The 12,935-nt window shown below is 44.5% G+C and overlaps 1 protein-coding gene across 1 annotated transcript in view; it reads left to right on the top strand.

The window, feature by feature from the left end:
- Positions 1–6,891: 6,891 nt before the first annotated feature.
- The window catches only part of PLPPR5 (phospholipid phosphatase related 5), a 121,621-nt gene continuing 115,577 nt past the window's right edge, over positions 6,892–12,935 (top strand). The window contains exon 1 of the mRNA XM_025417535.3: positions 6,892–7,172. Coding sequence (XP_025273320.1) covers positions 6,969–7,172 — 204 coding nt within the window. The 5' untranslated portion in view covers positions 6,892–6,968. The remainder of the gene's footprint in view (positions 7,173–12,935) is intronic.

Here is a 12,935-nt window from a genome sequence, read left to right on the forward strand (position 1 = left end):
GCTTATTGTTGTAAGCCCACAGGGTGAAAAAAGTCCAGAAATTTGATAATCCTTTCAAGTATGATGAAATTTACAGCCGAAAAATTCATTAAGCCAGACATCTTTATGCCCTCACTAAAATAGCATTCTGAAAATTATCTGATTCTACCAATAGTTGATTATGGTCCATATATGAGCATAAGGAACCATTCTGAGTGTCTAGTTTCGCTGTATCTTTGTTTCAATCGTTACCCAGTACACTGAAGGACAACCAAACAAGTGCTAATTACCATTCACAATCTGTTTCATTGACAAAGGACCTGCAGCTGTCATGAGCATAGTTTGTCCCACATTTTCCAAAACACCTCTAAAGAAATTCTGTTTCTCAGTGTTAGCAGGATTTGTGATTTTGTTTAGGACAGTCCTCATTTATCATAGCACAAGTAACGACTTTCAGGTGTCTTCAAATAACATGAACTTACATAGACAATTCAGCACGATTTTATGCAGGCACGTTTCCAAATGGATCAATGAAAGTTCTGCTGATCCAGCAGTAGCAAGATTAATTATGCCAGAGGAGTCATAACAACTGTGCTGATCATTTATTGTCATGAATGGCCTAGGCTCTGTGTTACATCTTGGTGAAGTAGGCAGCCTTTTCCTCTTTTTAGAAGGAGAAACTATAGAAATTAAGGAATTGAAATGACTCCACCAAGTTCCCATAATTATGAACCTACAGAACGAAAATATCTGTTGAGTTCTCAGTCCTTGGGCTTAAGCACCACTTCCATGACACACTCCTATGTCTTTATCTTTAATACTTGTTTAAAGCTATTCTTAGGGAACTGAATATTTTGAAACTTTCCCCCCATGTTATGGATCCATTGACTTACATTTAACCAAGGAATGTGGGGTTTTAATGATTCAAACATAGGGCAAATAATCCAATATTCACAGATGTGGAAACATATCCAATGGCAAATAATCTGGAGTTTCTTAAATTGGAATTAAGAGCTGGGGAGAAAATTCAGCACCCGCTTAGATTAGACATTTTCTCCTCCTAATTATGATATATTTTCTAATGCAGAGTTGCCCAATGCTTTGATATTTCCAAAGCAATTTATAAATAGAAGCCTTTCAATGTTTTTGTAAAGATTCACTAACCCAATTTTACAGATAAGCAAACCGAGATTCAGAGAGGCTGACTGCCATGGCCACATAGTAAGTATCATCAGCATGTTTCATTAACTCTTGCTAACTCAATAATTTAAGATTTTTACTTTAATATAGGAGTGTTCATTTGATAGCATGTTACATTTTTCTATTCTTTCCCAGCCTCAATGTCTTATAAATTTTAACTCTTTTACTTAGTCCATCAATTTCATGCCTCTATACCTTCAGTGAAATATAACTAGAGTTAATATGTGCTCCAATAAAATATGTGCTTGGATTGTGATCACTGTTTTGAAAGTGAAAACTTAAAATAATACTGGAAATATAGAGGAATACAATAAGCTGTAATCCAGTCACAGAGTAAGGCATTTTAAAGATATCTCAGATGTTGTAACTGAAGATAAATACTACTTTTCCAGATCAGAAGTTTCTGGCCCCAGGATGCCCGGGTGGCTCGGTAGTTTAGCATCTGCCTTTGGCTCAGGGTGTGATCCTGGAGTCCCAGGATCAAGTCCCGCATCTGGATCCCTGCATGGAGCCTGCTTCTCCCTCTGCCTGTGTCTCTGCGTCTTTCTCTCATTCTGTGTCTCTCATGAATAAATAAATAAAATCTTAAAAAAAAAAAAAGAAGTTTCTGGCCCCTGTGATAAACATCCTGTTACAAATGGAACCTCAAAGACAGACATACACATTACTATACTAGTTGTTTTTCCTCCTGTTTCCTTGAGAATGCAGCTCCCTCCAACATCAAGCACTGAAGATCATTACATGAGGATGCCGGGCATCCTGTCCATAATAATGATGTCCATAATCAGAGGCCAAGTGTAATCCCAAAGTCCCTAGCTCTCTTTAGTTTGCCTTTGAAGAATCTGTATTTTTGAATTCATATGAACACATTTAAGCACATTTCTTGGGTTAAACAGTTCCACATCTTAAGTATCTGAGATGTTTTCTGTATCAAATTGTTTGGGAAGTAGTAAACTAGTGTCTTTGCTCCTTCTCTAGATCCAATTCAATAAAGACCTGTCAAGATATTGCCTTCTGTACTTCAATAATTTTTAGAATGAGCCAGATGCCTTTACTTCTTCTGAAAGCAATTACCTGGCCTATTAAAAAAAATGACTTTCCAATGTCTATTCCCATTAGATCCTTTACCAATCTATGTGTTAATATTTAAAGTTCTTCATTAGTACAAAGTCATCTAACTCTTCACACTCATGAATCTCTTCAAACATCTGCAGCTCAGGTTTAGCATGATGAACATTTTTTTTTTTTTTGTCTTTGTCATTGATTTTGTCAATGCTGTTGTCAAAAAAAGGACACTATTCTTTTGGAGATGCTTCCCTAGTTTGTCTTGTGTAAAGTCTTCTGAATCCTTCACCTCACTATCTCAGCTCTGCATTGAAAGTGATGTTATTTTTTCTGTTTTTGCACCATGGAATGAGAAAAGTTCAGGAAATTCCCTTGACTTACCTCTGAGCTACTTGAAACACATGGAAACCCAACACTTAACATTCTGTATCTTCTTTAGTCCTTGGAAATGCTCAGCCATCTTTGCCAAAACCATGCTATTCTATAAACTAATGAGGGCCAAATCCTTAGATGTTAGTGGAAAAGCCTCAGTCTCCCTCTATTGCTAGCCACAGATGTGCCGAATCCAATTGGTAATAATCTTGAGGAGCTAGGTACATCTCCAGTTCTCTTCTAGCAAGCACCTTAGATTTTCAAAGTTAAAGAGGAATGCATTCATTTATCTGGCTATGCACAAATATTCAATGCTTGGCTTCCTAAAGAGTATTCATTTGTTTGGTCTTTGCACGGATATCAGCATAAAGATCTACTCCAAATTTTTGTACATTTGTTTTCTGTCTGTAGACAAAAAGGTATAAACCATATGGACAAGGGCTATATATTCTCATGCTGGTCCAGCACCTTACTAGTTCTTATTAGAACATTAATATTGAAGTGGGAAGATGAGAGATATTGGAATTGGTGAATGACTCCCCCAAGATTTGTCTCCGTATTCATCATGGTTCATGTTTTATGAGTGAAGAAAAAGAGTAAGATCAGAGTGGTTGTTAAGATGTGCAAATAAATATAATATGAATCACTGGAGGTAAAAGCTATAAATGCCACATTTTTTACCTCAATAATCTACCTTGGTGGGAGCTAAAATGGGGAGAATTTGCAGGACTGGATAATGTTTTAAGAAAGACTGACTGCTGGGGTGCCTGGGTGCTCAGGCCACGATCCCAGGGTCCAGGGTTGAGTCCCACATCGGGCTCCTTGCAGGGAGCCTGCTTTTCCCTCTGCCTGAGTCTCTGCCTCTCTTTCTGTGGGTCTCTCATGAAGAAATAAATAAAATCCTTAGGGAAAAAAAAAAAAAAAGAAAGATCGACTGCTATAATATATTTGAAAGCACAATGACGTGCCTAAGAATTAAATTAAATTAAGAATTTAGGCAAGGATTCCCAAGGATTAAATATGAGCAGCGCTGTTGTTAATTTAAAAACGATAGAAAGGTAAATTAAAAATTGAGGTAGAGTTTGTAAGGGTTCTTTGAAGTTGAAAAGATGTATTTTGGAAAAGAATGAGCCTAATTAATGTATAAGAAAATAAAGTGAAGAAACATACCAAACAAATACCTTCTTTGGGCTAGGTACTTTACATAGTCTTATTTAATTGTCAAAATAAGCCCAGAGGTAAGAAAAATTAGTTCATTTTATCCCTCAAAAAGCTCAGATTCAGGAAAGTAAAATAACCAGCCCAAAGGCACATAGCTCATGCTCTTTCATCCACTTCACATCATTTCTATGAATAACCAATCTGCTCAAATATTCATGGAAGTTGAACTTAATATTGGTATCTTTATAATGTGAATTAAGATTCAGTATTAACTCTGAATTTCAGCATTGGATCATTAGTCAACCATGAATCGGTCAACAATACTATTTGACTGTCTATGTCTTATATGGACAAATGATGGGGATATTGAAGATTCTGAAGAAAAATATCTTATTCCTGAGATAACAGCATCTGGGGATCCCTGGGTGGCGCAGCGGTTTGGCGCCTGCCTTTGGCCCAGGGCGTGATCCCGGAGACCCGGGATCGAATCCCACGTCGGGCTCCCGGTGCATGGAGCCTGCTTCTCCCTCTGCCTGTGTCTCTGCCTCCCTCTCTCTCTCTCTCTGTAACTATCATAAATAAATAAAAATTAAAAAAAAAACAGCATCTGAAAGAGAAGACAAAATGTGCATAAATCTATAGAAAAGTGTATACATATACAGAAATAGGGATGCCCCCAGAATTGTTTTGTAAGCCAAAAATTAGAAGGAAGTGACTCGTGATAGATGTTGGAGAGACCTGAGTTAAGGTCTCTATAAGTCCAGATATGTTTATGTGTACAAGTCAAATTTTATAAAATTTAAATGTGACACAGGTATTCACTACGTGCCGGACATAACTGAGCATCATTAATCCTCGTATCAACCTTGTATTAGTTGGTAATAATATTATCCTGATTTTACTAGTGACGAAACTAAAGCAGAAAAGAGTCAAGCATCTTGGCCAGGTTTCCAGAGCTGGTACGTGGCAGAGCTTGGATTTGAACCGAAGCAATACCAGAGCTGCTACGCTTACATTAACCGTATACGTTCAGTGCCAGTATGCCATGTAAGTGGGCATGGACGTCAAGATTATGATTCCCTAAGCCTTGACATATACCTCGCCACTGTCCTTAGAGGAACACAGTCATTAATTTACTCACCAGATATTTACTGAATACCTACAATGTGGCATACGCTGCTCATGCTGGGGACAAGAGAGTGAACACGACAGACTAGGACCCTGCTTTGTTACATCCACAGGTCTAGGCACCCCATACACGTTAACAACTCAGGACATGCATTTTAATTTCAAAAATAATGCATGTTTTCATTGGCTCGGATAAATCACCTCCATCACTTTCCTTAATCCGAATGACCCTTAAAATCTACCCTTAAAATATTAAGACCATTCCAAAAATTCTATTAAGTAGGAAGGTTTGGGAGATGCCTGGGTACAACCAGAGGAGCAGTTTAAACACTCTCAAGCTCTTCATAGGATTCTCTGAATGGGTTTTTAAATCATGTATCTTTGTAGTAGTTACATTTTCATAATATGGCAAGCCACTTTTGTCCATTAAGGAACGATTTCCTCCCACTGCCCCAAATTGCTTATTATACAAGTTGTTCAGGGTCTTTTATCTAGCAAGTAGTTATTAAATGATGTTTAATAACATGTGGTGGATAAGGTATCCCTCATTAAGGACATTTCACACTGCTATTACTTCCCCAACATAGCAATCTTTTGCCAAATTTAAATGGCCTTATTAGCCTACCAATGCTGCTTTTTTCCTGATGCTAAAGATCCACCTCTGAAAATCATCAAGTACAACCCATCAAAATGAATGAATATTCTGGAAACCTGCTAAAGTAATCTACATTTTAACCAGAGGGGAAGGGCTCTGGGAATATTCTCATCCCCCTGTCTCTAGCATATGCTTCCTCACCTGTTCTTTCCGAGTGGAGGCTGTGAGCAGCGGCAGGCTCTGCTAAGGTCCTCCCCCACCTCCACCTCCACCGCCTCCCCCAAGTTCGCTGGCTGAGCTTGCACCCACAAGGCATCCCCAAACTGGGTTCTTTACAGATCTGCAGAGCTATGCACACGCGTGCGTGCCCATGTATGGGCGTGCTTCGTGCGCGCGTGGCGTGAGCCCGCGCTGGTGTCCCTCCCCGTCCACCCGACCCGTGGAGAGTCCCCGCAGTCCCCGGAGCTCCGGGCACAGCGGGTAGAGGCGCCCTGCCCCCTCCCCTCCCCCGGGCGGCCGGCGCCGCTGCGCCCCAGGCCCCTGCAGTGCCTCCTCCCGGGAGCAGCTAGAGAGGAGCTGGCAGCGGACGAGCGAGTGGGGAGCACGCGGAGGAGGAAGGGGCCGCTATGCCAGATGCTCCTGGCGCTGCTGAACTGTGACTGTGGCTCTGCATTCAAGGCCCCGCGGGGCTGGCGGGGAGCAGAGAAAGTCGGAATGTGAAGCGCCCTGCGCCGCTGTCAGGGCGCCTGGGAAGCGGCGCGGCGCGGCGCGGCGGCTGCGCGGGGGTCGGGTCGGAGTCGGGGTCGGGGCGCGCGCCGGGGACACTCGCCAGGGCGCCCCGCGGGCGCTGCGCTCCCGAGACGCGGCCGCGCACCGTCTGCCCCGGCGTCCGCGGGTTCCTGCTCGGCCCCGCTGCTGCCTCGGAAAGGAGTTTCTAGAAGCTCCTTCTCCGCTGCCTCCCCTCCCCTCCCCTCCCCTCCCCCCTCCCCCCCGTGTTCGGCTTTTCCCTCCGCGAGCAGCGCCGGCAGCTCCGCCGCGCCCGCCCTCCGCGGGGCGCAGGTGCCGCCCGCCCGGCTCGTGCCGCCGCGTCCGCCGACGCCGCCTCCTCCGGGCCGGCCCGGGGGCTGCGCCCGCGCTGCTGCGGCGCCGACGCTCGCTGCTCGCTCGGCCGCCCGCGGGGCGCTGCGGCCGCCGCCGGCCTCCGGGGGACTCCCCGCCCTCCCGCGCGACCCCGAGGCCGGGCGGGCGGCGCTTGCGGCGGGCGGCGGGCGGCGGGCGGGGGGCGGGGAGGGGAGCGGGGGCTCGCCCGGGGGGACGGCCGCCTCCTCCGCAGCCCGCCGGCGCCTGGGCTCCCGGCGCTGCCTCCGCCTCTGCCCGCGGCCGCGCCTCGCCGTCCCGCCGCCCCCGGTGGCGGCCCCGCGGCCCCGGCAGGGGGCCCCCGCGGCGGCCCGCGGCGCTCGGCAGCAGCATGCTCTATTTCCAGATGGTGATCATGGCAGGGACGGTGATGCTGGCGTACTACTTCGAGTACACCGACACGTTCAGCGTGAACGTGCAGGGCTTCTTCTGCCACGACAGCGCCTACCGCAAGCCCTACCCGGGCCCGGAGGACCGCAGCGCCGTGCCCCCCGCGCTCCTCTACTCGCTGGCCGCCGGGGTCCCCGTGCTCGTGGTAAGCCCGGGGGGGGGGGGGCGCCGAGGTCGGGGCGGCGGAGCTCCTGGCGAGCCGAGCGCAGCCCCTGCCCCGGGGGAGCGTGCGGCGGGCGGCCCGCGGCCCCGATCCCCGCCGAGGCGCAGGGGAGCCCGCGGGCGGGTGGGTGCCTCCGCGCCCAGCGACCCGGAGCGGGCCTCGGCCGCGGGGGGGGGGTGGGGGGCGGCTCCCGGGGCACCACCGCCTCGCCGTCCAGATGCAAGTGCCCGGGGCGCTAAGCTGACCAGGACCGGGCGCCTGCAACAGACTCCGGGAACTGCCAGGGGCAGAGGCTCCCGGCAGGGGCTGCTGGAAATTCCAGCAGGAGCCGGAGGACGAGATGCGTTGAACGGCGGCTCGGCTCTGGCTCTCGGGGCAGCTTAGGTGCTTTGCTCTGACAGCCTGGCTGCGAGGGCCTGGCGGATTTACGGCGTGTGTGTGTGTGTGTGTGTGTGTGTGTGTTTTCGGACACACGCACACACACACGTCGGTCATTATTAGGATGGCGAGCGCATCGTAATCTACGTATGTGAACGTGGTGCGAAGTTCTCGGTAGGGGACCTGGTGCTGGTTCTTCGGAGGATGCGATGGGTCCTGGCTGGGTCCGAGCGTGCAGGTGTCCTCCCCGCGGCGCTGCCCGCTCTCTCCAGCCCCCAACACGTGACGGGCAGTTAGGAAACGAAGAGGAGAGGGAAAGGGAAGTTTGAGGTCCAGTGGTGGAACGTGACAATCTCAACGAATGAATGTTGGGAACATCACTTGGACCCACTGGGTGTGGACATTCATGTCTACTTTGATTTTAGGGGAAAATGATTTCATGTTTTTTTTTTCCCAGAAGATGAGAAGTTCCTAACACGCATAATGGAATTCCACCAAGGAACTTCTTGGTAACTTCAAAGTAACTTCGTTTATCTCAGGCCCCCATGATAGTCGACTTTGAATTCAGCTTGGCTGTCCTGGTTGGACAAGTGTTAGACCTTGCGCCAGAAAATGCCTTGTTTTGTTTTGTTTTGTCTGATATTGTAATTTGCTAAAAGTCCACCTTCATGTTTGTGTTCTCTCCCTTCCATTTGAAAAACTGAGAGAGGAGAGGAAATTTAGTCATTTTAGGGATTTCTTCTCTCTGCAGATGTTGGGTTTTCAGGCACATGTTTTCTGAATAGCCCAGGGATTTTTCTGTGTGATTTATTTATTTATTTATTTATTTATTTATTTAAGAAAAAGTCTGTCTCTTTCAGGTCACTGGTTTGGTTATGACCATAATCAATAAGGTCTGTAACTTGGCCCTTGGTAATTACCATTCCGTGTCTTACTTAAATGAGATACCATTTCAGATCCTAACCTTCCGTCCATGGTGGCAGGTGCCAGTTAGAGACGAGAACATATTGGCCTTAAGATGTTGGTTATTTCCCACTTACAGGGAAGCTAGGAGGAGAAAGGGAATGAAGTCATTATTGAGTGCATACTCTGTGCTGGGCACTGATAAGCCATAACTGCATTTATTCTTCAGAGCATTCCTCTTCAGATAACATTTAAGGACACTGAGGATCAGATAATAAAATGGAAACACTTGAAAATAAAAATGGTGGGTGTGGTGCTTGTACACCCATGGGACTGATGCCAAATGCCATGCTACTTCTACTACTTCTAAAGAACATGTTCTATGAGAGGGGACAAGAGATGGCTAATGCGACAGGCATCTAGAATAAAAATTGAGGGAGGATCTGACTTAATTAATTTCCACGTTTTGACTTTTAGTTCTTAAGTTGCGAGAGAAAGAATTTAGGAGGCCCATCTGAAGAGAAGGACATGTAGGGTTTTAGAGGCTAGCTGAGCTGCTGGCCCTTGTTTCCTCTTCTGCTTCTCCGAATAGCATGCTCTCACAATGTGAGAGGTGGGGAACAGTAATGGCACCTCTGTCTTTCCCTTCCTCTCAAAAACACTGGCTTAGCATAGTCACTTTGCATGAAAACAGTATTACTGATAATAATAATATTAGTTGTGCCCATCATTTGTTGAGTTATATACCTTATACTTGTCTAATATTTGCATTATCTATGAAAGCATTTGTTATTATTGTCACCTGATATTTGCAAAAACTGAGGCTTAGAAAGATAAGGTAACTTGCCCAAGTTATGACACAAAATGTTATACTCAGAATTTTAACCCTACTTGGTCAACCTCCAGAGCTGGAGCCTTTTCTATTATAATACAAAATTCAGTTTACTCATAAGTTATTCTAAATAAATGCCTCAGGCAGTCTCCTCCCCCCTTTTCCATTTCTTGGACTGTACTGATAAATGTTCCTCGTATTGTATATTTTTTAGCCTTCAAAAGTCATTTTTAATTCTTTTTTTTTAATTCTTTAGATTAATTTGAAAACTAGCTCTCCTCACTACCACAAGCTGTGGTTTTGTTTCATACTTGCTAAGTTCATTTATCTAAAAATCAAAAGCAATATATCTTTTCAGTTTTATCACTTTTATGTAGTGTTGATTTGGAGCCCAGGTTTGGAATCTAACAAATTTGGATTCAGATCCAAAGTACATCCTGCTGCTATGTTAACAGTTGGGAACTCTACTTGCTGTGTAACCTTGAGCAACTTATTTAAGCTTGTTAAGCCTCAATTTCCTAAGTCACAGGATTTTGAATATTAAATTAGGTATAATACATAAATGTCACCCTTGGCCGTTAGCGGATTCTCCATAAGAGATAAGAGATCAGTAAATCATTAGCATGGTTAATGAAATGATAATTCAGTTAATGTTTATTGAATTCCTATGTTGCAAGCATGACATCAGACAGAGTAGACGTTATAAAGGAAACTTCAGAAATAAACCAAACTCCTAAGGAGTTTACAGCCTAATTTGGGAAATTAGGTAAATATGCCAAGGTCATAATATAAATCACCGTAATAGAAGTGTGCGCACACACACATACATATACACACACCACAAAGACCTTTGGTGGGTTCAGAAGAGGACAAGCTTGTTTTTATCTAGGGGAAAGGCCTCATGAAGGAAATGGTGGCTTTTGAGATGTGACTTGCAGAAGAGGCTGGAATGGATTTGGCATCAGGACATCACAGAAGCAGCTACACGGATAGCCACTTGGTAGCAGAAAACGTAGGCTGTGCTCTTGAAACAGCAAGTGGTTTGTCTTGTTTCTAAGAGTGGTGTGTGGGGAACACTGAGGATATACGGCTGAAGGGGAAGACTAGCGTCTCATTGATGAGTCCTGGAATGCCCGGCTGAATATTTTTCTCAAGTTGTTTGGGAACTGACTAGGGACATTGTCTAATGGAGGGTGTTTTAGGACATTTTGGGGACAGTTGTATAGGGCTCTCCTTTATTAAAATTCCAGTATAAGAATTTCAAACTTTAAATTTTATCCTCAAGTCTATTTTGTGTTGTGAAATATTAATTTAATTGTGTTTTCAGAAAATACCTGTAACTTGGGATCATTTACAAAGATGGCTTTGTTGTTGTTGTTGTTGTTGTTGTTGTTGAAGATCTTATTTATTTCTTTGAGATGGAGTGTGAGAGAGAGCATGAGTAGAGGGAGGGGCAGAGGGAGAGACAGACTCCCTGCTGAGTGGGGAGCCCCAACAGTGGGGCTTGATCCCAGGATGCTAGGGTCATGGCCTGAGCCGGAGGCAGATGCTTATCCAGCTGAGCCACCCGGGTGCCCCAAAGACAACATGCTTTATAAGCTCTTTGAAAATGTCCTATTCACCTTGATCTGTGTAGCATTTGCTGAAGCACCACATACATAATTTTATGGACATAAATTTAATTAGTGATCTTTGATTTTTCATTGATTGAAAGATTTGGGGATGACAATATTTTCTGCACCCCAACTTTGGATAGAGTGGCCATGAGCAGCTCTTGTTCCTTAGATCATTAAGCAACAACACAGGTGATTTGAAGGACACCAGGGCTAGAACATTCATCTTCATAGAGCCAGAACCAAGGCAGAAAAAAACCGGCAGTGAACCCATTTCATACTCATGATAATCCTATGAGGGATTATCTGCAGGGCAGATTTGAGTGTTAGGAAACATTTCTGATTCCTAATGTCTGCATCCTCAGGAAACTTCCTCTGGACTCTGAGACTGTGAGGGATGCAGCTACTGCTGCTGTCCCAAGGGTGTTGAGTCACTAAATGTGATGGGTAGATAATAACAGAAAGACATCTTGTGTCCAGGCCCTCCAGCTTATTATATCAAAGTGTCTGAAGCTTTCCCATGGACCTCTTCTATGAACCTCGCCTTGAGTGCTTGCTCCTATTTCAGCTCCTGGAACACATGCCTGTGGCATGGTGCTGAAGAAGCACGGATATGGGTGTCCGACAAGCCTGGATTCTTATCTGCATTTCTCTCACTTACTCTACATGTGACCTTGGGCAAAAATTTCTTATTCATAAACTGGAGATAAAAATGCCTACCTCTTGAGAGGTTAAGATCACAGACTCTGGAGTCAGACTACTTGAAGCCCAGATCTGCCGTTTTCCCGCTGTGTGAACCTGAGCCAGTCTTTCTACACCTGTTTCTTCCACTGTAAAATGGAGATAATATGAGTATTGACCTCATAGGGTTATCATGAGTATGAAATGGGTTCACTTAGATATCTGAGGAGTGCCCAGCTAAGTACGTATTAGCTATACCATTAGTCCTCTCCAGGTTGTGATGATTAATCAAGATAATCTATTTAAGGCACCTAGCAAAATGTGTTTTGTCAGTGGATTCCAGAGCTGATAAAATACTAAAGGTGGAAAGAGGCCACCTGATTCAACCCACTCACCCACAAAAATTGGGGAGTCTGAACAGCAAGAGTAGCAAAACTCAGAACTCTGTTATTGGCACCAAGTCAATGATTCCTACCTTTGATGATCCCTCTATTTTTTCAAATAGGCTGACACTAGCTAGTACTTCTTATGCAGCAGACCCTGTGTTAGATACATTTAGCATTACTTCATTTAATGCTCACCACTGTAGTACTATCATTAAATCCACTTATAGATGAGAAATATGTTTAAGTCAGATTATGTGTCAGACTTGTGTTAAATTATTTAAATCTATTAATTCATTTTTTACCTTCAGCTTATGAAGGAAATTTGGATGTGAAGATGTTGGAGTGCCAGCCAGGAGTTCCCCATTGACAGTGTCAGAATCCCCAAAGCCTGTGCCTCTAGTTCTTCTATTACATCCCTTTATCCTAACCCATTAAATAGATCTTTAAAGATACTCGGTCATAGTGATTCAATACTAGAGGAGTCAAAATTTTATCAAACCTTTTACCCTCCATTTCAGTTTTTCTGGTTTGATCAGAAGCTCTGTGTCCCAGTGTAGATGATGGTTTCAGTGTGGTGTAGGAGATTGTTTTGTTTCCTGTTAAGCTCAAAATGTTGTAGGGAGGTGGGTGGCAGCAGAAGGGATTCAAAGATATTTCTGTTATTCTGATCGGAAGCCATGGTTCTTATCTCTGTATCATATGCTGATCCACTGCTGCAGGAACCTGCATTTATGTGGAACCGCTGTCTGGTTTCTAGGTCTGCACACTACGGGGCAGGGGTTCTATTTCTAAGGCATGTTTCTTAAAATGGGACTTAGCACTAAATTTGGGGTGCAGCAAACTCATTGAAATTGTGTGTAAATACTATATATATATATATATATATAGTAAATATATATATATACACACATACATATACACAAACACATTTTTCTAGTAAGAGCCTCTGTAG

Source organism: Canis lupus, chromosome 6 (assembly GCF_003254725.2).
Source record: "Canis lupus dingo isolate Sandy chromosome 6, ASM325472v2, whole genome shotgun sequence".
Lineage (NCBI taxonomy): Eukaryota > Metazoa > Chordata > Mammalia > Carnivora > Canidae > Canis > Canis lupus.